General features: G+C 39.7%; 1 protein-coding gene across 2 annotated transcripts in view; it reads left to right on the top strand.

Moving 5' to 3' along the window:
• The window catches only part of RELN (reelin), a 283,813-nt gene that overhangs the window by 187,249 nt on the left and 69,195 nt on the right, over positions 1-27,369 (top strand). For both annotated transcript variants that reach the window (XM_057417876.1, XM_057417875.1), the window contains exons 19-26: positions 454-615; positions 4,898-5,134; positions 11,100-11,292; positions 13,728-13,840; positions 20,156-20,293; positions 21,152-21,338; positions 23,713-23,918; positions 26,831-27,002. In XM_057417876.1, the coding sequence (XP_057273859.1) occupies positions 454-615; positions 4,898-5,134; positions 11,100-11,292; positions 13,728-13,840; positions 20,156-20,293; positions 21,152-21,338; positions 23,713-23,918; positions 26,831-27,002 (1,408 nt within the window). The remainder of the gene's footprint in view (positions 1-453; positions 616-4,897; positions 5,135-11,099; positions 11,293-13,727; positions 13,841-20,155; positions 20,294-21,151; positions 21,339-23,712; positions 23,919-26,830; positions 27,003-27,369) is intronic.

Raw genomic sequence — 27,369 nt, 5'->3', positions numbered from 1 at the left:
TCAGTGATGATTTCATAGCCTTGCCTTTTGTCCTCCTGCTCTGTAAACAACAAAGCCCAAGACAGACTGGAGGGAAGTTATTGTACTGCTTGGATGGAAAATATGAAATGTTAATATCAAACCTGAGTGTCAAAGCCAAGTGCTAATTAATTATTTATAAGGTTGTGTTTATTTGACAGCTTGTGGCAGCTGATTAGATCCATTCACTATCTCTCCCTTCCCTTCAGTGCCTAATAAATAATTAAATGCTGTAATGATTGGCATTTTTTAACTATATGTGCCACACTGCATTACTTGACAGTAAAAACAAATTGCACGTACGAAACCCCATAACTAATATTTATCAAAATTTGTCTAGATTGAGAAGATCTGAAAACAATTTGGTTAGGGAAACAACAAACCAAAACACTATGCAAATGGTACCCTATAAATATATGTGTAATTCCGATCCAGGTTCCTGCAGTTCACACTACGCCTGGGCAGCAAGTCAGTGCTGAGTACCTGCAAAGCGCCTGACCAGCCTGGGGAAGGAGTGCTGCTGCACTACTCCTATGACAATGGGATTACCTGGAAACTCCTGGAACACTATTCTTACCTCAACTACCACGAGCCAAGGTATATGCATAAATATTATGAGGAGTGTTATCTACATGCATTTAATGCTGGTAGTGGTAGTCATTACAATGTGGAAAGTAAGTACATCTGACCACATGGTGCAGGAGTGAGTAAGGAACTTTTAAGGAACACTGAACGTTACCGCTTTTCCTTAAAAATTCTCAGATGTTCTGGGCATTTCCCATTTTTGCCTGCTTCTGTAAAAATGAAATCATGGATTTAACAGCATTCGAGTCACAAGTGATGTGATGTAACAAGCTGAGGCAGTGCAGGATGAGGGATAGAAATGTCCTTGTGGGAAACAGGGACATGTCTCTTCCTATGGAAGCAGCCGCTTTTAAAGAAAAATTAGCATAAATTATTTGTAGCTTTGAAGCCACAGATACCTTTACTACACCATCCTCTGGGATTAGGAGTTTGCAGGCAGTGCAGGACAGCAGAGACAATATCTGACTATGAGGATCTCTCCAGGTAGGCAGGGAAATTGAACCTGCTCCCATTAGGAAGGGGATTACATGACTGTGCCTGTGGGTTGGACTCAGTGCCCTGGAGGACCTGCTGGTGACTGTGCCTGGGAATTGCACAAATCGCAAGGCAGCTGAATCAAGAGCTGATCTTACCCAGCAGCACCTATGTTTGGCATCAGATTAGAGAGGAATGTATCTGATGTATTTAGAGAAGAAGGTATTCTTTACTGTAACATTTATGAGACCATCCACCAATTTTACTAAAGCAGTGTAAAACTGGGAGTCCCCATGAGCATACCTGTACCACAAGCCCTGAACAACCTGGGCTGGCTAACTCCACTGGCTCAAACCCACTCAAACCTGGAAGCATCCACCTTTTATAGGGTGCTGCAGCAGAGCTAATAAATCCCAGTGAAAGGAGATGCTCTGTAAAGGGGCACATGAGAGGCAGAGCCAACAGTGGTGTTGTAGGTCCCATCCCAGCAGGTCAGTTCCTGCCCTGCCCTAGAGCTGTTTTGCCCTGGGTATTGCCCTGAACCTTCTTCTCTACCCCTCCACCCAGCTCTAGGATAATGCCTGAGTTAGCCCTAGGGGTTCTGCTATATAGCTTGCAAGTCACTTGAATGACATGTAACTTTCGTTATTTATAATTATTGAGCTCAGATCGGCATATTTAAAAAAGTAAATATTACATTTCCTCATCTCGTTAATAACTCAGTACAGAATTGCAATATGCAAAATGTGATCAAGAATATCCTTAATGAAGAAAAATGAAGAAGATTTAATGAAGAAATCTTTTCTAATGGAAAAAAAAAACCTTGAAATATTAAATCTATTTCCCAGGAGCTATAAGAAATACCTAAAAATCTGAGAAAAATGACCATATTTGGTAGAAGTATATTGCATGTAGACTTTAATTTCTGAAGTTTTAAATGTTTCCAAAGGAATGATCCTATGAACTTGCACAGTCATAAACCTTCTTCAAGATTTCCTTTCCAGTCCTTTATTATAGTCACATATATATTTTATATGGCCCTGTTTCTAATTCTTGGTTTCAAGATTACAGCTGTAGGAATTATATTTCCCTAAAGGTTTTTAATATATAGCACTATGAAATTTTTATAACAAAAAGGAAAATACACATTTTGGTGACTGATTTTAATGAAGTTTGAGATATAAATGTAGTAAATTACATTGATGCTTTTTGAGATTAAGTATGAAGCAGTTTCTGTTGTTCTGACTCAGCACAATGTACATAGGTTAGAAAGGTTTTGCCATGGGGTATGTATAGCCCCCTCTGGGTAGATAGATAGAAAAATGACAGACACACAAACCTGAAGATAATGCTGGCAATAATTATGATGAAAACATGAAGAAAGCTTCACCTTTTCATATTATGTTGTCTGAAAATATCAGCAGTTTTGGTAACATAGATGGACTGCCACAAAGTTTGGCAATCAATCTGTATCAAGAAATCTAATTAATCTTCAGTCATACAAAAAATAATTACGCATTTAATGTTCTGCTGAAAAGCTGCATTTAATCTGCTAACATTTGACAGCTGCATTTTTCTTCTGAGCAGAACAGCGGTGGCTTTTCAATATTAGGTATGCGCATAGCTTGAAAGAATGAGATCAGAGCAAAGGTCTCCCAGCTGGTTTTTAAGAAATCTAATGGTAGCTGATAATGTTAGTAGGAACACTTTTCTTCTCTGCAACAGAAAAGTCATTAGCAAGAATCCCCCTCCCTCTCCATCTATCTCCAACAAATCAAAGCCAGACAGGAGAAGCTGTTATAACTGGAGATGTAGTCGGGTTCTGCATACTAACGTATGTGCCATATACGCTGGTTTACACCAACATTTTTAAATTGTGTTTGCTTAATCCCCTGGGATGAGAAACGTATTTTAACATGTGCTAAATATTTTAACATCCGATTGGTGTGTCAGTGGTGTGTGTCATGATTTAGGATTTTCTGTAAACTACTGCCAGTAAGAATTAGTGTCCATGTGGGTGAGCTTATGAGAATTGAGAGTGAAAGGGAAGATGCAGACATCAGAGACAGCCACCAGCAGAGAAATATGCCTAGGATTATAACAGAGCATTAGCTCACACAAGTGGCAAGTGCTTCACGGTGTACACTAGATACAGTGCTCCTCCTAGCCCGGCTTTCCTCAGGTTCACCCTACTGAACCATCAGAGTCAAAATCCCTCAATTCCTTTTAGCATCCGTAGCAATTTAGTGTCATTCATGCCTTAAAAAAAATAACTGAAAAAGCCATAGAGTTGCTATTTATTAGGGAATCCTTGGTAAAAATGAAAGTCTGTGTAGTTTATTAACATGCTAGAAAGCAATGGGGCTTGTTTTTTCTCTTAAAAGGGTACGAAGTGGTTCAAGCATATTTATTTGAGTGGTAAAAGAAATGTATCTGCCATACATAAAGTGTGTGCACTGCTGGTCTCTTGCCACAAGGACACAGCAGCCATTACCTCTGGCTGTCCCTCAACGCTGCTCTCTCCAACCTACAACTGTCAGAAAGCAACTCTTAGAAATGCCAGCCAGGAGGTTTTGAGCGCTTCCCATCTGTTTAGCCAAGCCGTTCGAAATTTTCATTGCTAATTCATTAACGTCATCTTCTTTAAAATCAATGTGACATTAAACAACACTATTATAAATGTACTTTTTAAAAGGACAGTTTAGCAAGTCATTTTTAAGACTGGTTTTGCACTAAGAGCACCGTAGGCCCAAGACTGCTTCATATGTACGAACAAAACATTACAAGAGGCAACTTTCCAAATCTGGAAAAAACTTGGTGCTAATGAATAAAATGTTTCCACTTTACCTGATTTGTCATTTTATTCACATTTCCCCTAAGAGAGAAATAAAAATGTCAGCTACATGATGAGCTTGCTTAAAAATCCTTTTGCCAGCAAGTAATTGTACACCAATGGAGACAAACGTCTCTGTTGCCAGTCTGTTTCACAGCTTACATGCCTCGTGTGGGGCACCATGGCCCTGGTGATTTATGGAGCTTTCAAGAAGGTGTTGTTGCTGTGGCAATTAATGCATGCTCCCTGCTGCTGTGTGCAATAATTGCTCCTGGAAATTAGATATTACTCTTAATTTTCTTTGCAGTTTGTCAATTATAGGTTCGTTGACATAGCTGCCATGACAAATCAGGTGACCCTGCATACCAGGAGAAGCACCTGGACTCACCTCCAGTTGCATCTCTATGCAACTACAGGATAAAAAAAAGACTGCACACAATTACACTGACAAGATGAGTCTTTTCCACTTGAATGCGGTGCTTTGCAGGGATGGGTTCTTCTAGGACAACAGAAACACAGGCATGGCATCAGTACTGTGCAGAAATAAAGACAGATGTTAAGAAGATGCATGTCTTCAGATCAGGATAAAATCCATAGCGTCTGCGAAGATGGAGCTGGAATTTTAGGTCCTTGTCAGCTGAACATCCCTTTGCCAGTCTAATCCCCTGAGCTTCAAATGGAGGGCATTCAGGTTTCTCCTGGGAAGGAAGAGCACCTTTAAATTTACAGATAGCTCCACAGTAGCAGCAAAATTTACAGATGTGGTGGAAACTCTTTTTGTGCCTTTTGCACACAGCTGTCTTTCAATACATTGACTACCAAGAGAACTAATGATTCCCTGGTCACCGATAGAAGCTATACCAGTTGTGGGATGAATTTCACCCTTGATTTTTAGGGTCAGTTAGACAAAAATAACCATAAATTACATCCCCATGGGATTATTACAAACAGACAAACTTAAAGCTGTAACTTTGTTTTGTTTTCCAGAATAATTTCAGTGGAGCTTCCTGAAGATGCCAGACAGACTGGGATTCAGTTCAGATGGTGGCAACCATATCACTCTTCCCAAGGTGAAGATGTGTGGGCTATTGATGAAATCATCATGACCTCTGTGCTTTTCAATAGCATCAGTCTGGATTTCACCAACCTAGTTGAAGTCACACAGTCTCTGGGATTCTACCTGGGAAATGTCCAGCCTTACTGCGGACACGACTGGACTCTTTGGTGAGAAACACATGTTCATTTGCATTCTACTTCCATTTTCTTAATCTATTCATCCTGCTAAGAGCCAAGTGATTTCTGCAAATGAGTCTTTCTGGCAGCTATTCAGAGTAATTGTGTCTCATCTTCACATTATGGACAAAAATACAGTTGTTAATCTAATTGTAATTATCAGTAAGTTTATACACCCCATTGCACAAATTTATGTTTGATGGGAACCTTGAATGTAGCATTCTTTACCCACAAAATAATTAAATATCCTATTAGAAACAATTTATAAAACTTTAATAACCTTCAGTTAAAATCCTGTCAGGTTAATATGGGTATGCAGGTTAAGACACAATCTGTTAAGTGCAGACTCTTATTTTGTAAGTCATGTTCAGATCTGTTTACATGGCCATTAGATTGCAATCCAAAAAGGAAAGGCAGCAGAATGTTGGTGGAACATTAGTCATTTGTAGTTATTTTGTCTGGTATTATATCCATTTAGTCATTTTCACTGTGATCAGCATTATGATATAGTGCAATTATGCCTAAAATGTGCTATGTATTTAGAAACAAAGACAAGAAAGTATCACCTGCCCCAAAGCAAAAAAAGGCAAGAAAAGAAGAAGAAGTGAATAAGAAGAAAAAGACAATTCTGTCAGGATTGTGTAAAAATAAGCTTCTTCAGTAAAACATTAACATGCCTCACAAAACTTAAATTCTGGAATGCGTAAGTGTGACATTTGGAATTAATACAAGGGAAGCTCGATTTAATCTCTATGTTTTGATTAAAACCAAATAACAGTTTCATGCTAGTCTGATCAACATATAAACCCACTATGGCTTTAATTGGCACAGATATATTTATATGGAGAAAGTACAATCACAGTAATTATAGAAATCCTTGAGGAAATAAAAGTAATTTTAGCATCCCCACGGACACTCTGAGAAGCACTGTTGGAATTTTATTAAAAAGAATCTCTGAGCAACCTGATTTGACTTTCTGATCATCTGTTAAACTAAAAGGAGTTGGCTTAGCAGTAGGAACAACACCAAACATGTTCTAGTGGTGATAATGAGGCAGTAGAAGCACCATTAACCACTTTAATAAGGACAAGGAAGGTACTTGCTGCTCATTAAAATTAAAAAACATGCTAGAGCTCAAACTGTTTGCATCTTCTTCATCAAAGAGTTGGAATGAAAGCCCCTTAATGACATTGTTTTCACTCTGTTCTTTTAAGACCAGTTTGTCATGGGGAGGGTGGTTATTTAAGATAGCAGAAGTTTCCCTGTTTTCCTCCTATTACTCTAAATCAGAATCAAAATAAATTGCAACTAAATTCTCCATCACATATATTGGCTAGGATATTTACTGCTCAGTCATAGTGGGAATGTTGAACTTTCCATACATTGAATAAAGAATCAAAGCTTTTGCAGTATTGTATGGAATCATAGAATGGTTTGGGTTGGAAAGGACCTTAAGATCATACAGTTCCAACCCCTCTGCCATGGGCAGGGACACCTTACCCTAGACCATGTTGCTCAAGGCTCTGTCCAACCTGGCCTTGAATACTGCCAGGGATAGAGCAGTTCCATACTGTTTATGTATCAGTATTTTTCATTATCACTGGAAGACATGAACTCTATCCTTCACTGACCTTATTTCTCTCAAGGGAAATTCTTAAACTTACACAAGGTCTGTACAAATGACTGCTACTTAAATTAATTATTGTTGGCTTTTCCCAGCTGTGAGTCCATTTGGTTCTCATTTTCTAACTCATGACTTTCTATGAGCGGAGTTTGCAGTAGCACTGACACCATCCTCTTGAGAAAAGTCTCACAACTGCTTTTTCATTAGTAGGACTATTGGAAATACCTATAAATCATTTTACAAGGTGTCATCCCTAGGCCCATTTTCACTGAAATGCCTGCTAATTGCCTATAAAGCCTCCGTTTCTGCCTCAAAGTCTGTAAATCTGAAATATTTACCCTTGAAATGGAGGAAAACTGAGGAGGGGGATTTTTATTTTTGTTGAAGAGGGAGATAGTTCTTTTCGATATCTAGCCTCATTTAGAAAGAAGGGGTTTGTTGATATACATATGTTTCCAGCAAAGGTGATTTTTGAGTATTTTATAATGGTCTATACCTAGAACAGGCACTTTATTTGATTGTAATTGTCAACATTTGTTTTCAAATTGGTTCTTAGACTTTATTATAGTGAGTGCATTGAGTATAGAGAAAAGGCTCCAGACCATTTTTAAATTTAAGTGTACGTTAATTCATCACTTCTCCAAAATGCTCATACACAATCAGGGTTTTGACCCAAATGGCTCTTGAGTGTTACAATTTACAGCCACTTGCTGAAATGCATTTAAGAATTTGCAAGAATGCTATAAATTTTTCTTTTTCTTCTTTCTTTTTTATTTTTTTGTTTTTATTTTTTTTTGTTATTCATCTGGACACAAATAAAATAGCATTATATAAATAAAACATCTTCAGTCAGATTACTACATTATTATTTAAGTCAATGTAATGGACAATAGAGTGTCTCACTGTTTCTGGAGCAGCCTGGGAAAAGACTGTAAATCTGGCTCATAACAAAGTATCTTTATGGAGCAATGTAACACAATTGCCCTAAATCAGCTTGATAGTTTACCTGTGTTTATAAAAATGTATTTTCTTTTAGATGATCATTCTGTAACATGCAGAAAGTTTCTTTCAGGTAATCGACTTAATTAAAATATAATAATACATTTAGGAATCATTTAGCAACGTAGGTATCATATATTGTTAAAAGGCATAAATATTTCCTGCCTTTGATGGAAGCAAAGCTGGGACTGGCATGAGCATTTGGCCATCAATATTTTCGGTCAATGCAGCTATACAAAACCAGCATCCATGTGGCTTTTCAGTATTCCTGAAAGTACTGGCCTTGAAAACATGGTAATTCTGGGCATCCCAGAGCAGTTTGGAGCAGTGCAGGTTGGCTGACATTGGCTGTGATATCATTCCCAGAAGTACCAATTAGTTGGCAGTGCTTGGAGGGAGAGCGATTGTTCTGAGGGCACCTGTGGGTATTGTGTTCCTGAGACTCCACAGGTCTAATTATTTATGTGCTAGAAACAAACAGCTACATATTTATACAAAAATGTAGCCTCTGCATTTTCATTTCTGATTTTTTTTTAATTAATTATTCTTACACCAGGGACATTACTCCCCTTTTACAAAATCCAGAAACTTACTCCAGCTACGTGACTCCCAGAACAAAGAAAACATTTAGTATTCCAGGAGAAGAGCATACACCTAACCACACACACAGACAGGAAAGCTGGAGAGCAAAGAAGTAGCAAGTAACATGGAGCCCCCACCTTTAATGCTACCGTTGTTCAGCTGGAGGTAATTTGTGGACGATAAAGGACTTTGTGAACCCATAATGTGATTTCTTCCTCTTAAAAAAGCTTCTTACAGAGCATCATAAATTATCTTCACCTCATCACTAGCTTCCTTTTTCACATTTCTTTACTATCCTTTCCATAGAGCTGTTTTAATTTTAAACCAATGTTTACTTAGTGTATTGTGTACCATATCCAGTGGCTAATTTACGAAATGAAAATGAATACTAAACTTAGAAGTGTTTTAATCATGACCTGAATGCCACCAGTAAAAAAGATTGCATTTTAAGATTTTTTTTTTTTTTTTTCCAGTTTTAAACCAGTAACATTAAATAGAGGGATTTTTTTTTGTGGAGACAAAGATAAAATGAAACATTTAATTCTTTGCACCTATGCTGAGTACCTGTCCTTCACTTGTCTGTCTTCTATCACTTTGGGGAAGACAGCTTATAGGCAGATGCTTCATCAGACTGTTTGGTTTCAACTCCTTTATTCTTTTCAGATGAACTTTAGGTAACTGTGATGTGTTGTGCCCATGTGCAATGTCAAATCATTTTCCAAAGCATCCCTACATATAACTTTCCGCTGATGACACTGCACACAGCTGACTGATACCTGAAGAGCCTGGTTGTACTGGCACAGATTTCCCAAGAGGGCATCTGTAAAACTTTGATTTCCCACATCAGCCATGAAATTTCAAGCTGCATTGTAGAAATTAAAACTATGTGAGACCAAGTCAGCTTTAACGTTTAAGTTTACAGGGTTTTGTCATTTCGAAAACTACTAGATAAAGTTTGGAAGAAAAATAAATTCAGGCATTATCCAAACCAGTTATTCTGAGGGGCAGTCAGTTCTAACAACAAAGCCACAAACCATAGGTTGCCACCTGGACTACCAATGTGTCCACATTATATCCTCTACCCAACTTAAAATTATCCTTGCCATTGAGAAGAAAAACACTGACAACACTGACTGAAAGAGCGAACTGCTGAGATACAGTTTTCCAAGTTAACTTACTGCCTTCTGGTCCAGTTGTCCATGACAGTGCCCCAGGAGTGAAGAGAATGTCCGTCCGCCATTGGATCATGGTGCTGATCAGAGTAGACTGGGTAGTTTGACACAGTGTCATGGGCTGGATTGTCCTTTAGGAAATGAAGTCACAGACAGCAAGGTCAGAGGGTAAAAAGGAGGCTAGATCTTAACTTGTGCCATGTAACAGCAATTCAATAGTGACAAAACTAGTATTAGCTTTCAGTAATTTCCTCTAAAGCTTTAAGGTAGAATGTTACATTTAGGGCTCAATTGCTCTGTCTGGAAAGGACACTACAGAAAGCATTGTGGGTCAGTGAATTAATTTAAAAGACTGTTAAGTAACACTGGCTTGTATTCCTAGCCTTTGCACTGACTTCATTATGACCTTGAATTTTAGAAGTTAATATGTTTTATTGTATGGTATTGAAAGATTAGGATTTCTTATTTAAGATGATGATTTAAGTTACATCTCATTTAAGATGTAACTTACTTGATCATCATTCTCTTTATCAGCAGTGTACTGAGTGTAGCTTTTTATCTTTGCATGATGATTTTCAGTGATTTTCTTTAAAAATATGCAGTCTCTATCCTAAGCTGCTCAAATTAAGAGTAGTCTTAGAAAATGTTGAAGCTGAAAGGACTACATTGCTTTGGAAGACACTAACTAAACATCTCAAATAAAGGAGAAGGAGGCAATTCTCATTCTACATGAACTTTCTTAAAAACCTTCTGTTTTGAAACCTAGTGCCCAGGATTAAATGTTTAAGTTGTTATTATTATTTCCTCCTTATACCTCTCTTGCATCTGTTTTTGGTTTTGTTTGTATTTTTTTTTAAACTTTTGAATGTTGCATAGAAGAGAAGCCTCCGCTTACATTAAAATAACCTTGTAATTTCAAGCTATATGTTACCATATATGGGATATCTGGGTACCCTGTAGCATGTATGAGGCTTGGTGTGTTCCAAACATTGCCACTGGCAAAATTATTCTTCAATCCACTGGATAATGTAACTCTTATATCAGCACATCCTGCAGAAAAGAAGCTGAGGATAGGTGATATTCATTCTGAAACACAGTCAAAAGTCAGTGAATGCGTTGCATATAGAATCACTTGAAAATCAATGGAATGAAAACTCTATGTAACAGGAATATTTTAAACTAAATGCAGTGTATCTTTACCGTCCACTGTTTGAATGAAATTGCAGCTGTTCCTATGACATGACCTTAGGCAATGCACACTCCTGAGGAATGAGTTTTCTTTATGTTGTTTTTTCTGTACGTTATCCTTTGCTTGATCCTAAGTTGATCCGTGATACAAAGAACATATAGTAAGTACTAAGAGAATAATTCAGTGTTTCACACTCTGGGGTACAACAGGGTCTTCCTGGTAATGTGCAGAAGTTCCAACAGAAAGAGGCTTCTGTGCATGATCTCATACCATGTGCCAATCCACAGAACAAAGAAAGAATCATTGCTGTATTTAACACAGAATCATTCAGAATGTTGCCTTCTGATTTAGTTTTGGGATGGATTCTGATTCTTTCCTTACATATTTCAGTTTTACAGGAGATTCAAAGTTAGCTTCTAGTATGCGCTATGTGGAGACCCAGTCTATGCAGATCGGAGCTTCATATATGATACAGTTCAACTTGGTGATGGGCTGCGATCAGGCGTTTACTCCTCATATGGACAACCAGGTGAAACTGGACTACTCCACCAACCATGGCCTCACGTGGCATCTTGTTCAGGAGGTGAGGCTGGAAGCAGAGACCTTTGTCTTCCGCAAACTGTTTATACAGATTTCACCTGAAGTATACTTGTGGCATTGAACAAAGGAAGATGTTTTCCTCATTCCACTTTCTGTAAAGAAATTCTCAGTTGGAATCATCAAAATTACTAACATGAATATTTAAACTGTTATTCATGATATTTGGAAGAAAGGTGTCTGAGAGCCTGAAACACAGAACTGTGACAGAAATGAACCAAGGTTGAGAAAATAACTGGGCCACAATTAGACAGAGCTGCAGAGTAATGGCCAAGATCTTTGTTGTGCTATTGCTTTGTTTTTCAAAGTAAAATGCATCTACTGTTCCCTGGCATTTAAATGGATAGAAATTCTTTCTGCCCTTGTGCACAGCCATTTCATAAATGGAAAGCGCATTCCTTTGGGGGATTTAATGTAGAATGTTTCATCTCCCACCCCTGGTTCAAACACAGTCCAAGGCTGTAATGACTGTCTGTTTCCCAGTCTCTGCTATAAGTGCAAATAGCAGTGCTGGCTGCTATTTCCCTGTGTGGTTCAGCCGTGTCTTAGTGCAAATGTGAATAGTGCATTTGGCCATAATTTGCACTTTTTTTTCCCCTCCTATATGACAAACTGGACTTTCCCTGGCCTCAGGGTGAACTAAGCAAGGTCCTCCGGCTGCCCCTAAGCAGGTTCAGGGCGTGTCGGGGAACTTGTCCTGGTGCCTTTTCACTGCCTGCTCTCAAGGCTCAAAGAGGGATTTGAACATCCAGTCCCACATCTTCTATAAGCAATGAAAGCATTATTGTTACCTTTTGCCTTGCTGTGTTTTGCCACATTTACTTTTGATGGGCAGGGTAGAGAAATGGCAAAAACTGAATTTTAAAACTGTCTACATCCAAGTAATGCTTTCTTACTTTAAAGAGAATTCTGAGGAAACCTATAAATACTGTGTGTTCAGGTGATGTTTGTGTCTTTTATACCTGCAGGCATCATCATGGTGCCTAAGAATAGTTCCTATCCGTGGGTGTTTGGAGTTTGTCCTTGCCATCAAGATCATTTGCCTTCAGATATTAGCATTCATTTCCTCTCTCGTTGGAGCTGAGTTCAGAGAGAAGAACTTGCAACCAAACCATTTTTCTCACACCACCCATGTTGCAGTGATAAAAGACTAATAGAGATAGCTATTTGTAGTATATTTCAAGGACATAATCTGGTAAATACACAAAACACTAATTAATTAAAGTGTTTGAAAGTTTTGTTTGAAAGTTTTGTTTGCTTCATGAGCACTGATCAGATCCTGTTTTGTAAGTTCTCTTAGGGGAGATGAATCAATGAGAAATGTTTGAAAATTGCTGAAAAGGATATTAAGCCTTTAGAAAATCTATTAAAAATCACCACAACCACACAAAAACCAACAGAATAAGCTATCAGATCCTCATTTAATACTCTTAAGATATTTGAGCAATATATATCTATGAAAAATAGTGTCATATCTCTCAGAGAGGTAGAGACGGTCAGGAGGAACTCTGCTGTGGCAGTAGTGGCAGAAGGGACTCTCTGGATGGGTAGCTAGAAAAAGAACACACAGGTTGGTAATAACACTTTATTAATACTTCATCAAAACCATAGCACAAGAATTTTGGGTGCTGTTCTGGCAATGTATAAATAGATGAAGGGAATATTGCAGAAAAAAATGGAGTAATATGGGAAGGGCAGCTCTAGAAAATGGTAAGAGTCTGTTGGGATAATGGACTTAATTATATTTTATATAAAAAATGTAATAATGATCAGATTTTGTAACAAGAAAAAAGAAAATTGAGAGAACAGGCCTCTCTAAGAATCTGAGTTAAATGCAGAAAGAATCATAGAAGCAGCAAGGGGGAATTTACACCACTTGCTATAGGTGTCAAAGGTAATACAGCTGCAGAGCATGGTAAGGGCCTCTGGAGGCAAATTCATTAGACCATGGTTGGCTGCTCTTGTGTGGCTGTGTTCCTACTCTGCTTCCCACTGCAGCTGGAGGAAGTGGGGGAAGCCAGCAGCTCCAGGCAAAAGATTGAAAGTAGGTCTCTAAAATGACTGGTACAGTAGTCTTTCATAGGCTTATTCCATACTGGACTTGTAGACTTTGTAGTCATCCCTAGATGCTGGGCTGAGAATAGTGAGATAAATGAGGTAGACATCCTCATGGGGGAAAGCAGCACATTCCTAGTTACCAATGCTGAATTCTTTAAGTGTGTTATATGACTTATCCTGAATTGTACTGCCTTTATTTTTCTGAGACATTTCTCTACATCATGCCAGGATTTTTCTGCTTCTGTGTCTTTCACTCCAACATCTGGACCCTGGCACACTCCTGCTTCTAGAGTGTTTAATCCTTGCTTCTGTTCCCAATACTTCCTCAGTATTAAATCTGGTTTTGAAATGTTTTACTTCAAGGAATGTCTTCCCAGTATGCCGAGCTGTCAGGAGTTTACATCAGCAAGTATTTACCACTCCAGCGAATTTACTCAGTGGAGGAGAATCACCGTCCTTTTACCACAGAAGACTTGGTGAGCATTTTGTTCATCTTTTTAATTCTTTTAGGGGGAGATGCAGACGAATCATCTACTTTCAAACTACTATGACAAAGATCAAGCCCTCCTTAAATCATATTTAAGCTGGTGGGTTGGGTGCCAGGGTACCAGGGCTGACCCAGTTGCAAGTATGTAACATAAAATACATTCCTTATATAATTAGAGAATGAAATGTTGGTGAAGTCACCAGAAACTATTGTTTAGGATTGTTTTTAATACATGCTGTGACTCTTCTAATAAAGTTCAGACCTTTTCAAAAATAGTGGCACTTGTCTGTAAATGCCCCACTAAAGGAAGGCTTTATTTTGCACATTCCTTATTGTTTACATCTTCAGACCAAAGCCTTGTATAAACAATAACTAATGATTCATTTCTGGGAATTTTTACCTTTTGTTTCTTTTTATAGCATGTCTTCAAAAATAACATTCTCTTCTGAAAAAAAAAAAAGAGCAACAGAAATAATCAGAAAGCCCAATATTATTCATCTTATTGTAAACCAAACTTGTTTTGCCTGCCCTAACGTTTTTATTTATTTAACTGTATGATATCTTCCATTATTTGTTTTTAGAGTGTTATTCTAACACACAAATAAGAAGTTGACATAAACCTCAATAATCTTCAGGGCTTCCTGAATTCCTTATATTATTCCAATTAGAGCTACACTTTGATTATGTTTGACCTGAATCCATCACAGCAATTGCATGAGAGCTTGCGGAGATTAAGTTATCATTGTATTTCTCTGTCCTTCATCATTTTTATGCAGTCTCCACTGCCTCAACACAACTTATTTCTATCAACCAACCGACAATAATACCTTCTTTCAAAAGGTCATTTTTACTGCCAATATTCAGAATTTCCCATTCCCAGGCAAAACATCAGGGGCAAATATTGAATCCTTAAAGTGTATCAGGTCAGATAATACCAAATGGAACAAGTAAATCTATGAAAAACTGCTTCGTAATTCGATTATAATGTACTAAATTTTATACGCCATTATGTGCCACCAGCTGTAAAATCTGTGGCTCACATAGGCATTTAGGAGTTTTAAAAGTGTCTATGATTTTGCATGTTATACTCTAAAATAGATTGTTAGTTTTAAATTTATTTCTAAGATATATACTGTACTCAAAGTTGTTACTATTATATACTGTACAGTTGATAATACGAACATTGTGGGCTTTTTTTCTTTAGGGTCTAATAATTCTCCTCGGTGTATGAGGTGACAGAAGCAAATAATTCCATTTTAATTTAGGAGACAGTGGGGAGAAACTATGCTGAAATAATAGCTGGCTTCCTGTTTTGTACTGCGCACAAATCATAAATATTTCACACTCTGTCTTATATCTGAAGGGATTCCCGTCTGTTAGCAGAGTTGTTTGTAATTAAGGTACAAATTCCCACTGAACATTATTTTGTCCTTCATAAAACACACCTTCAGAATGACTGTGTTGTTGTATGGCATAATGGGGGTAAAGAGGAAGGATGGCCACGTTACCCACCAAAGCAGCCCAGCACACCAGATGCATCTCAGACATTTTCCCTCTATTTTCCCTCCTTTCCACTGGCAAGGAGCAGACTGAGAACTCAGTCGTTCTTTGGGTTGAGATTGGGAGGGGATTTTTTTGTATTTTTAAGGTGTGTTTACTAACAGAGGGCAAGTTCCTGCCTTTACAAACTTGGGGGTTACTGATGAACATTTAATGTGCAGACCTCATCTGCTAGCCTGGCCACACAGAGGGCATCAATCCAGGGGGCTGGTAGTGAATATGCTCCATACGGTTCTCTTCCGGGCACCCGCCTTCTCCTCTCCCTTACCCACCTGCACTCCTCTGCAGCAGCTACGCATGGGATAAAACTTAGTAATGACCAGGAGGAGCAGTGCAATGGGAAGAGCCAGGTCTTCTGCATTCCCAAAACAGGGATGATGGGAAGGGGGCTCTGGGGACTTTCCTTCTGGCTCAGCCCCGCAGCCTGCCCTGTGCTTACTGCTCAGGGAGACAAACCACCTAAAGAAGGACTCAGGTCCTGGGCTTGAGATTTCATTAGCCTTGCTCTGGCCCGTGACAGTCTCAACATGCCCTTGCACCTCTGCACAGCCCTGCTGTGATTGTTGGAGTTTTCATCCCTGCATGCACAGCTCTTTGTTGAGGATTTACACCTTGGGTGCGCAGCATCAGGCTGCAGTGCTGTGCTCATGCAAGCAGAAAATTGTTCATAACAGCACTTATTTCTCTTGTAAAACTTTCTGGGTGTGATGGTGTTTCTGCACATCTGTAGATGTTCTGCATCTGGCAAGTGTGAGTTTACAAGGTCCCTGTGTTACCCAAGATTTTGGATGCTAGGAAATCTGCTGCAACAGTGAGACTTGTACTGAAGAACTGGAATGTATGCACCTGGTCGCTGAAATTGTATTGTACTTGAACTGAACATTTCCAACACTGATGAAAATTAATTCCAGTTTTATGGGAGGCATTTACATATGAACAGGGCTTAATGAGATACAAGCAGCTGTCAGTTGCCGACTTCATAAACAAATCAGCACCTAATGACTGAATGAGAGTTTCAGGATAATTGGGTAAATGTAATTATGGTAACTCAGAAGGTAGCAAATGCAATTTCATCAGCTACAAATTTGCATCACATCGTGAGGTTTCTTAATATCAAGAGAGAAGACAATGATTTTATTTTAGCTCACATATCTGAAATATTTCGCAGCAGAAAGAACATAATTTCACTGGCAACACTTCTGGGATATGATTTCCTTATGCTTATGTAAAATGTCACACAACAGCAGTGACTTTTATTTGACATCAACCTGACTTAGATATAATGTCATCAGAAAGCCAGATTGCCTTCCAGTAGCATTGAAAAAAGAGAGATTGGACCTGGGGAGGTTTATTTTGCTTGTAATAAAATGCTTTCATGACTCCTCAATATGGTGCGGTGCCCAAGTGGTGACTGTCCAGAAAACCAGTATTTTATCACTGAGAATGCAGCTGACACTCAGCTCCTTATTCTCTTTTCTTAATTAACATGGCTTTTTAAAATTGTCGGTTACCATTTTTAACAGCATAATCCTCTTAAGCTGTTGTTACCTTGAGGTGCAGAGCGACCGTGGAAAGCTTTCAAAAACAGTGAGCAGGACCAGCTTTTCAGCAGCACTGATTTAGCAATTGTGAATTCAGCCTAACGTGTCATCCCTTGCCCAGAGAGGAATCTGAATCCATGAGACCTCTTGTTGCCCACAGCCATGTGATGACCCCTTCATCACCTGGCTGGGTGGGAAGGTGAGGGCATCCCGTTGCCTTTCTGTATCTTGGAGGCTGTGGGATTTCCCACAACAGGGAAGCTGTCCCTGGGGAAGAGCTCTGTTTGTCTGCAGTTAGAAACAACCACAGCTCTCTAGGATGTGGCTCCCTGGAGACCATCCCCAGCCGCCCAGCTGATACACACACCTCTGTTTCAGCCACATGTTCATCTCCAGGCAGCAATGCAACTCCTCCCTTCCTCCCCTCCCCTTAAATGAGGGAAACAAATCTCCTGCCATCTGTGCATTCATATGGGGAGCTTCTAACTAATGAACAGAGCTGAGCTGGGAACAGTCCCACAGTGGTGCTGCACAGGGGCTGTCTTGGTAGGATTTCAGGTGTTGTGCTCCCCTGGGCACAGAGGTGTACGTTATTACACCCACGGGTAGGCTCTCCCTACTGTTTTGTAGGGTAGGTGTGAGCCTGGTGCCCCAAAATCAGCTGCGGTTCAGCCACACAGCCACCCTACAACAACATTCACACCCAGCAGGAACCAGCGAGTGGCTGAGAAATGCTATTGATGCTGGAGCTAGCAGCACTGGGAGCTGTTCAGAGAGCACCACCACTTGTTGGGACACTGTGAGTCTTCCACAGGATGGTGAAATTTCCCCTGTATCACTGTAATTCCCACCCCAGTTTTCTTGTGCTGGGAGGTAATGCAGGGGGAGGTTCACCTGCTCTAATACCTTTCTTTGCTTTAGTATTGTTATTTTCCTCAGCACATGTGAGAGCTAACACCAGTCACTACTGCTCTTTCGGAGCGCACAGTCTCTGTCAGGGCTCTCTATGGTGCCACTGATGCTCTGTAGCAAGCATAATACCATCACTGAGGTGATGTGCTGGCTTCAGAGCACTCCAGAAATGAACAGTAAATAATGGTGGTGAATATTGACTGTCCATTGTTCCTATGCAAGCTTAAGAAGTCCTTCGTGTGCATATTACTGGCATCGTGCACTTTTAATGGGTAATTCATAGCTCTTGTAATGTAACCCATCAGTACATTGTATCCTGAGGGAGTATTTAGTGGCAGATCTAGCACTGCATATTAGCTTTGCATGCTGTAAGAATGCTTACATTATTTGCAATACCAAGCAGATACTTAAAACAGAGGGAAAAGGTGATTTCAATTAAAAATAAAGCCCTTGGGCAGCTTAATGTGTTTTTTGAGGGAGTTCAAAAGTGGTATTTTAAAAATTTCTCCAAGCATGTGATAAACTGATCTTTGCATGCTTCTAGTATGTGACTGCTTGGCTAAGTGCTCTGCCATACTGTCCATTCTAGCTGCAGAGACCTCTATTCAATTTTTCACATCCTTTCGTGTGAGCAAGGTGACTCAGACACCTTTACAATATTCATTTTAATAGGTCTTATTCTACATAAATTTTTAGGGGTGGGGCAAAGAGCTTTTTCTTTCAGATTAGGGTACTAGCATTATATCTGTGCCATCATAATGTAGCCATATGGCTGAGAAACAAGCTAGGAAAGAAGCTCCTACTTCTTGTAGGAACCTGCTGCTTCTCATTCTCAGCCTTCCTGACCAGCCCTTGGCCAGGCACAGGCCTGTCTCTGTTTAAAGTCTGATTTTTTTATTGTCCACAGTCAGCCCTGCTTTCCCTGTCCATCCTCTCCACAGCTCTGTGACCCAGCCTCAGCGCCCACATTGCCCCCACCACACCTTTATTTCCCAGACCCATCATGCAGCCAGGATGGCCCCTTTTGCTTTGTCACAGTGAATGATTTCACACCTTTGTTTCACTTCATCTGCAATATATTTTTCTTAATCTCATTCTGACATAAGCATGGACTGGAGGGTTCCTGTGCCCACCAAATGGGAGTTGCCACTATCAACACCTGTAACCTGTTGGATGCGCACAGGTTGGCAGGGCAGCTTGGAAAGACTCCATGGCAACAAATATTACTCTTCTCATGATGCAGTTTCTTCCCCAGCCTTGGTTTTGAGGGTGGTGGATGTCAGGCTGGGTTTGGCTAGCAGCAGTCACTTGGCATGGAAAATGTCATTGTCACATTGGACAACCTCCTAGAGGACCAACATCAAGCAGCATCAAGAGGGCCAACATCAAGATATTTGCAATACCTACTTGATATTGCAAATTATTTTACAGCATGCAGGGTGAATAATGTTACCTTACTCCACTACAATAAAGAAAGCCAAAGCTGTTGAAAAACTATTTAACTAGAAAGAAGAAACCACAGTGAGGTTTTCCATTTGAAGAATGTTACACATGCCCAGACCTTAGCTATATATAGGCAAGTAATTTAATCCACTCATTCCCTACAACAAACCTGGGGTGTTACAGATTCTGTTTGAGTAGTTGGCTACGAGCAAGCTCTTTAAGCTCTTTGCAGTGTGGAATAAAAATAGGTACTATGAAATAGGATTTTGTCAAAAACTTGTGATCGCAATGCCACCAGTGGTACGTGAGCAAAATCTAGTTTGGAATCATCCCGACAAAAAGAAATTTCTATTACCAGTCAAAACCAGTCAACTATTGTTGAATGGAAATAACAGTATACAAAGGGGAGAAACACACTCAACAACTTTCATAGTATCAGAAGAAACCTTTATATGTAACTTACAGCCTGTTAACTGTGACCAAAGATATAAAAATCACAGTCATGTCCTAGACCCATCTTTCTAGTTTTGCAACCAGTGACCCTCCCAGATGGCACTCAGTAAAAATCCAGTAACATTCATTGACAGGTTTATCATAATGTACAAAGTTCCTGTAACACCTCTGCAGCCTTCCTCAGAAATGCCATTAATGACTGGAAAGTCCATTATATCGCCCTGTGCAGCTAGTGGTATCATCTAGTTCATTTACTAAAATCTTTAGTTGTGCCAGTCTTTGCAGGCTGGGCTCTGATTGTGATATCAACTTTATTTTTTATAGCTGCATTTTATCTTTTTTTTCCTACAGCTCTGTACAGAATCACAAATTAAAGCATTGTTATTGGTTTTAAGGTCCAGCGCCACACGTTTCCGCTGGAGTCAGTGCTACTACACAGCCCAAGATGAATGGGCCTTAGACAACATCTACATTGGACAGCAGTGTCCCAACATGTGCAGCGGACATGGCTGGTGTGACCACGGTGTTTGCAGGTATAAAACCTTTGCCAGTTCCTCTTAACAATGGTCTTCTGATACTTCAGGTATCCTACCATTTTGCATCCTTTGGGTGTGGCTAGTTTTGGTGGGGCAGAGGAGAAGGGAGAGAGGGCTGTTGTTCTTACTTTTAGTTTCAACATTAACAAATGAAAGTATTATAGGGAGTTAGACCATTCATGCAACATTAACAGCTGGTTACTCCAAACACCTCTCTGTCCAAGAACCCATAACCTTGCCAGATCATAGAATCATAGAATAGTTAGGGTTGGAAAGGACCTTAAGATTATCTAGTTCCAACCCCCCTACCCTGGGCAGGGACACCTCACACTAAACCATATCACCCAAGGCCTCGTCCAACCTGGTCTTGAACACTGCCAGGGATGGAGCATTCACAACCTCCCTGGGCAGCCTCTTCCAGTGCCTCACCACCCTAACAGGAAAGAATTTCCTTCTTATATCCAATCTAAACTTCCCCTGTTTAAGTTTTAACCCGTTACCCAGGCATTGAAAGAGCTTTCAGTGACATAGTGCTTCACTGCTACAGGTGTCCTGATGGCCTCTCGGGCACTTTGCACAACCAGGGACCAGCTCAGTCCTGGAGCTGTTTTGCTGGATCAGAAGGACACCAGGGACCAGTTCAGCACTACTTGGCAGCCACTGTCATCCTGGGTGCAACACCAAAGGCACAGACTGCTGCCTGCCAATGTCAAACCTTCTGTATACCACAGGGTATTTTAGAAATAAGATACAGCTTTTTTATCCAGCTACTCTAGATCATTTCCAGGATCCTGAAGTAATTGTCAGTGTCAAATGAAGTCTTTAACAGCTTCTTACATTTACACTTCCTTCCAGGTGTGATTCGGGGTTTCGGGGTACTGAATGTCAGCCTGAAAATCCCCTTCCTTCGACCATCATGTCTGATTTTGAGAACCCAGAAAGCCTGAAGACAGAGTGGCAGGAAATTGTTGGGGGAGAGGTTGTCAAGCCTGAGGAAGGCTGTGGGGTCATCTCATCTGGCTCCTCGCTCTACTTCAACAAGGTACTAAATGAGGGATAGGAGATTGGGAAAGGCATGTACTGCAGGTTTGAATGGAGCACAATGTGCTTGCATGGCAACAAAACAGAAGGGGGCAGAAAGCTGCATGTAGTATGAGAAGTGCATTAAACAGCACAGCTGTGCTCTGCAGGTAAAGAACAAATCAACCAAAAGAGATAAGGGAAGGACTCGTGCATTATGTATTCAAGAAATACCAGCTGTAATGGAAGGAAGTAAATTGCCAGTGTGCTGGGAAGTGTGTAGATTCATACTGTCTTAATTGTGCATTTTCTGTTGTAAGACTCAGTGCTTTCTCAACATGCAGCAGCTCCCATTTGTTTAGTCTGTACAGTTGTGGGTGAAGGATGGAGATGCTTGTTTCTCTTTCCAGGGGACAAGCAGCTTAATTTGAGGTCACAGGATGAAAACTAGTGAAAAACGACTTTTGGGAAGTGGTTAGCCTGTAGGTTACTCTTTTGTATAACTTGGATGCTTTGCAGACAAAAATAATAGAGTAGGAAAGAGATATGGGGAATTCTGCTAATTAATATCAATTATAAATAAAAATAAATCTTTCTAACCAGATGTAGGATTATGGGTTGTAATTACATATGTATTTTTTATTGTTGCTCCTTAGATCTAGTACTGGGTTTGGTTTTGTTCTTAATTGAAAGGAAGAGTTTAAATGCAGCTATGTGCTTCTCTTTTAAAGGTTTGATCAAACTGCCACTGCTGTCATGAGAGCCAGATCAGTCCCAGAAGAATAACTCAATATGCAACGCTGTGTAATTGCGTGTTGTTTACCTCATTACAAAAATCTAACCCATGAAATAATTTTCAGCACTCCTATGTAGTCTCACATCCAGCTCCCCTGGAAATGTAGCTCTGCACTGAAAATTTCATAATAGACCAATCAGTACAACTAGCTAATTGTGATAATTGGATTTTCTTATGTAATTGTCTTCTCTGTTAGATGTTTTTCCTTCTGGCTCAGTTCCTTATGCCAAGTTTCTCCAAAGTAGTTTGCTAAATTAGTATTAACCTGCTATGATCTTTCTTCTGATTTCTGCTAAGGAGGAGTGAAAAACTCATTTAGACATTCCTGGCCCCTTTCTATTGATCTCTAAGGGATAGGTTATCATTCATTTCTTGAGTAGTAGCAGTCTGTGTGCCATCAACAGAAGGTGGTTTATTTAATTTCTGTTCAGATCTTTTTCAAAGTGCTCAGTGGCTGTGTTGGTAGATAATAAAAGAATATTTTTATAGTTGCCCAATAGTTCTGGATTGTTTTAGGAGCTCATATTCACAGGTTCCATTTTTCTTTTCATTTGCTCAAATAGCCACTTTTTATTTGAATGTCTAATGTTTACTACCATAATCAATTACTGCTGCCAGAATTAATGTTGGCTTTGTTCTGCCGACTCTCTTGCTTTTGTTTTACAACTCATTTTAATCAATTGTACATGTGTTTGCAATACAGACCTGTTTCAATTAGCCCTTGCAATTCCTCTGAGGTTTTATGTTGCTTGTCTGTGATTAACCCTTTGCCAGGCAGAACTGCTGTGGGTTGTAGGTAGGAAAACCCACCTGGGATAGTTTTACAGACAGAGTTTTATCCACTGCAGGTCAGTACATTGAATACCCTCAGCTAGCCAGGACACACCTGTCCATGGGGCAGCAAGGGTATCTTCATTCAAGGGTATCATCTATCATCTTCATTATCCATTCCTAGTTTCATTTTGTGATGATGACTTCAAATTCCCGTGGGTCTCCAAAGGAAGCTGTGAAAGCAAACTACCAAAAGATTGTCATTGCCACCTTGGCCAGTATTAGCCATGTGGAGGTGCACTGGGAAGCTTGGGGCTGCACCCAGATCTGAACCCATCTCACTCCCACAGCACCATCCAGGACAGATTTGCTCAGCTGAGGATAAACCACCAAATAAACAAAAACAGTGGGTGTAATTCAAGGCCAAAACATTATGACTGTATCCTAAATGAGCTTCTTGAGTGTCAAAGGATTCTTCACAGGTTTAAGTTGTTGGGTACAAACTAACCAAGTTTTGAAAACACAAGCATTCAGCTTCCAGAATAGATGAAATAGTTGTGTAGAAATTGTGTTGAGGAGTTGCATCATGTGTTGAAATTTAATAAGAATTCCTGTGGGATCACACCAGGGTGATTAAGACATAAAGGATGGCCAAGCAGAATCATTGTCTGAAAGACAAAATAATGCCATATTAATACAAAATTCAATGTCTTCTGTGCTGTGCAATTTTCCGTGCAATGTTAATCTGTGTTGGACTTTAAATAAGTCTATCCTCAGTGAAGGTGTCCTATTTAATACTATTATTACCCCTCTGTTCTTTGTACTGTAGGCCGGAAAAAGACAGTTGGTAAGCTGGGATTTGGACACAACCTGGGTGGATTTTGTCCAGTTTTACATCCAGATAGGAGGAGACAGTTCTTCATGCAATAAACCAGACAGCAGAGAAGAAGGTGTGCTGCTGCAGTACAGCAATAACGGCGGAATCAACTGGCAGCTACTAGCAGAAATGTATTTCTCTGACTTCAGCAAACCCAGGTATAATTTTGGTCTAAATTAAATCCATACTGCATCAGCTCTTAAAAAAACCCACCCTATTTCTCAGTTTATGAAAATGTGAATAATAAATTCAAATTACAATGCTTAAAAGCCATCATTATATGAAAATGTCTCACGCTGCCACAGTAAACTCCCATCACTAGAAAGGAAAAGTCTAATGAAAGTGGGCCTTACAAAATCTGAAGTACAATACAAAGTCTCCAATCACTCGTTTCCTGTGTGAAACATGACTAAAATGCTAGTATCTGCAAAATATTAGGAGCAAATGCAGAACTTGCCCAAAGGAGGTGTAGAACTCTGCCATTTCCGACTCTGGTTTCAGATCTAACGAACATATATTAATATCACATACAACAAAAACTCCTTTAAGGAAATATTTAAGGAGAAGAAAAAATCATGTTCAGCATTTCAGATTTGCTGTAAGAATGCATTTGTCTACATGTATTAACATGATTTCTATTACCTGTATTTCATATTTTTCAATATGTAGGTAATTATATCCTCCCATCTTGTCATTTTGCATTGCAATGAACAATGTTTTCAGGAGAACTTCTATAACTCAGCAAACTGTCCTTTTCTAAAGTGATCTTGGCACATGGAAGTATAAAAGCAGTGAACTTTTGTAGAACAGACCAGATCAGAACCGAACCGAACAGAACCAAACTGAGCAGAACAGAACAGAGCATAATAGAATAGAAATCATTAGTTGGAATGGTTGGAAGGGACCTACAATGGTCATGTAGTCCAGTGGGATGACCAAGAGTTAAAGCATATTGTTAAGGGCATTGTCCAAATGTCTCTTAAACACTGACAGGCTTGGGGAATTGATCATCCCTCTAAGGAAGCCTTTTCCAGTGTTTGACCACCCTCTCAGTAAACGAATGCTTCCTAATGTCTAGTCTAAATTTCCTCTGGTGCAGCTTTGAACCATTCCCATGCATTCTCTTACTGGATCCCAGGGAGAAGAGACCAGCACCTCCCTCTCTGCTTCCCCACCTCATTAAGCTGTGGGGAGCAATGAGGTCACCTCTCAGCCTCCTTTTCTCCAAACTAGACAAGGCCAGTGTCCTCAGCCACTCCTTATAGGACATGCCTTCCAGCCCTTCCACCAGCTTTGTTGCCCTCCTTCGGAAGTAAAAAAGTATCTTTAAATCCTCCTTAAATTGTGGGGCCTGGAACTACCCACAGTACCCAAAGTGAGGCCGCACCAATGCTGAATACAGTGGGACAGTCATCTCTTTTTACCAGCTGTTTCTGCTGTGTGCCATGCACCCCAGGATGCTTTTTGTTCTCTTGGCTGCCAGGGAACTCTGCTAATCTCTGTAAAGCCTGCTGTCGACCATCTCTCCCGGATCCATTTCTGCAGGGCTGCCCTGCAGTCACTCTGGCCTGACATTACTCCATCATAGGTGCAGAATCCAACATTTTGACTTTTTAAATTTCATCTCATTAATCACAGCCCAATGCTCCAATTTGTCTAGATCTGTTTGCAGATCTCTTGTCCCTCAAGAGAGTCAACAGCGCCTCCACATTTGATATCATCAGCAAACTTGCTAATGATGCATTCAACTTCTGCATCCAGATAGTTGCTAAATATACTGAACAGGATTGGCCCTAAAATTGAACTCTGAGAAGCACCACCTGGGACCAATTGTCAGCCCAGTGTAGCCTCATTCACTACAACCCTTTGAGCTCTGCTTTTGAGCCAGTTCTTTATCCAGCTCACCATGAACTCTCTTATCCCATAGCTGGACAACCTGTCCATAAGGATGCTGAGGTACAGTATCAAAAGCTTTACTAAAACCCAGAATAACTTCATCCACTGCCTTCCCTTCATCCACTGCATGGGTCATTTAGTCTCTACTTTGTCAAACTTACAGGACACATGCAACAAAGAAGCTACATACTGAAACCTTAATCTCTGGACTATCCAATACGTTATTTTTAGCCAAAATATCTGCCCCTCTGAGTAACCAAGAGTGATGGTCCTTACAGAATATAGCTATGCATATTCATTTTTCTGCTGTTTCAGCTGTGGTCCAGATCTTATTTTCCCACAATTAAACTTGGAATCCTCCAGGAAAGAAGGTTCTTTTTGGCCCTGAACAATTCCTCCACTTCTCTCTGCCTAACCAGAAAGTGGGTCCATGGTAGAAAATAACAATTAAAAACACGGTGTAAAGAAAGAGCACTGAAAGGAATATGTGAATAAATGGCTTAGATGAGACTGAAATAGGATTTAACAAGTAACTAATTTTTGTATTTTTAACATAAGTATGATTAGGTTTGAAACTTTCACTTTCATTTAACATCACTTTTGTAAGGTGTTTCCTAGGTTGAACATAAAGCAAACTATCTGAGGAAGAAAGACCTGAAGTTCTTTTATGAAGACCCATATAGGAAGGCTGAAATATTTTTACCCACAGCAGGCAACTGCTACATAATCTATTGCACTGTAATAGAAGGATGCTTTTGTCTACAAATAGGACCAACCAGCAGAAGAGAATGAGAAATGAATTTTGCCAATATATTTCACTATTACTTGCTGGCACCAGAAGAATGTTAAGATTTGCTGAACATAGATCAGCTGAACAGTTTAATTCAAAGCTGAAGAGTTCAAATCAGTTCCTTATTGTGCTAGGCAATATAGCAATCGAGAGTAAAATAGCCATTGTCTTAAAGGGTTTACATTCTTCGTAGACAAGAAGAACAAAGAAGGCTTCTTGATATGCTGTGTATAAATAAGTATCCAAATATGTAGAAGATTTCTGAGGACTTCTACATGTGAGAAAGACCCTGGCTTTCCTGTTTCTTTCCCTTGTTCAGTGGTATTTCTCCCATTTCTCTACAAACCGTGTTCCCTAAAGTTCTGCTGAATTTCTCTTCTCCAGGTTTGTCTATCTGGAGCTGCCAGCTGCAGCCAAGACGCCTTGCACCAGGTTTCGCTGGTGGCAGCCCGTGTTTTCAGGGGAAGGGTATGACCAGTGGGCCATCGATGACATCATCATTTTGTCAGAGAAGCAGAAGCATATAATTCCTGTTGTTAATCCCACTTTACCACAGGTAATAAGCAAAAGCAGGTTGTGAGCATCCACATGAAGCAGGAACCATCCTCTCTGTTAATAGACATTTAATACAGTAGATGTACAATATATTAGACGTATAAGAACAAATTTTCTTTGAAATTTAAAGGGTGTATTTAAAGAAACAGATGTAGTGTTTGCAGCTGTATCTCTCTGTGTAGGAATAACTTGTGTTTTATCACAAAACCATCAGGCTCCTAATGTTTGTGACAGAGGATTATAATTATGTATCTCCTCAAAAAGTCAAGACAGATTTTGGGAAGTACAATTCTTAGAAAATGACAGAAAATACATATTGCAAAATTTGAAAGCTGATTATTTTGGGAAATTTTCTGTAGGCACACTGC

This window comes from Pezoporus wallicus, unplaced genomic scaffold (assembly GCF_028554395.1).
Source record: "Pezoporus wallicus isolate ANWC-B61680 ecotype Strahan unplaced genomic scaffold, APGP_CSIRO_Pwel_v1 contig_5542, whole genome shotgun sequence".
NCBI classification, from domain to species: Eukaryota; Metazoa; Chordata; class Aves; order Psittaciformes; family Psittacidae; genus Pezoporus; species Pezoporus wallicus.
The sequence above is the reverse complement of the archived record's forward strand: the minus strand, read 5'-3'. Positions and strand labels throughout refer to the sequence as shown.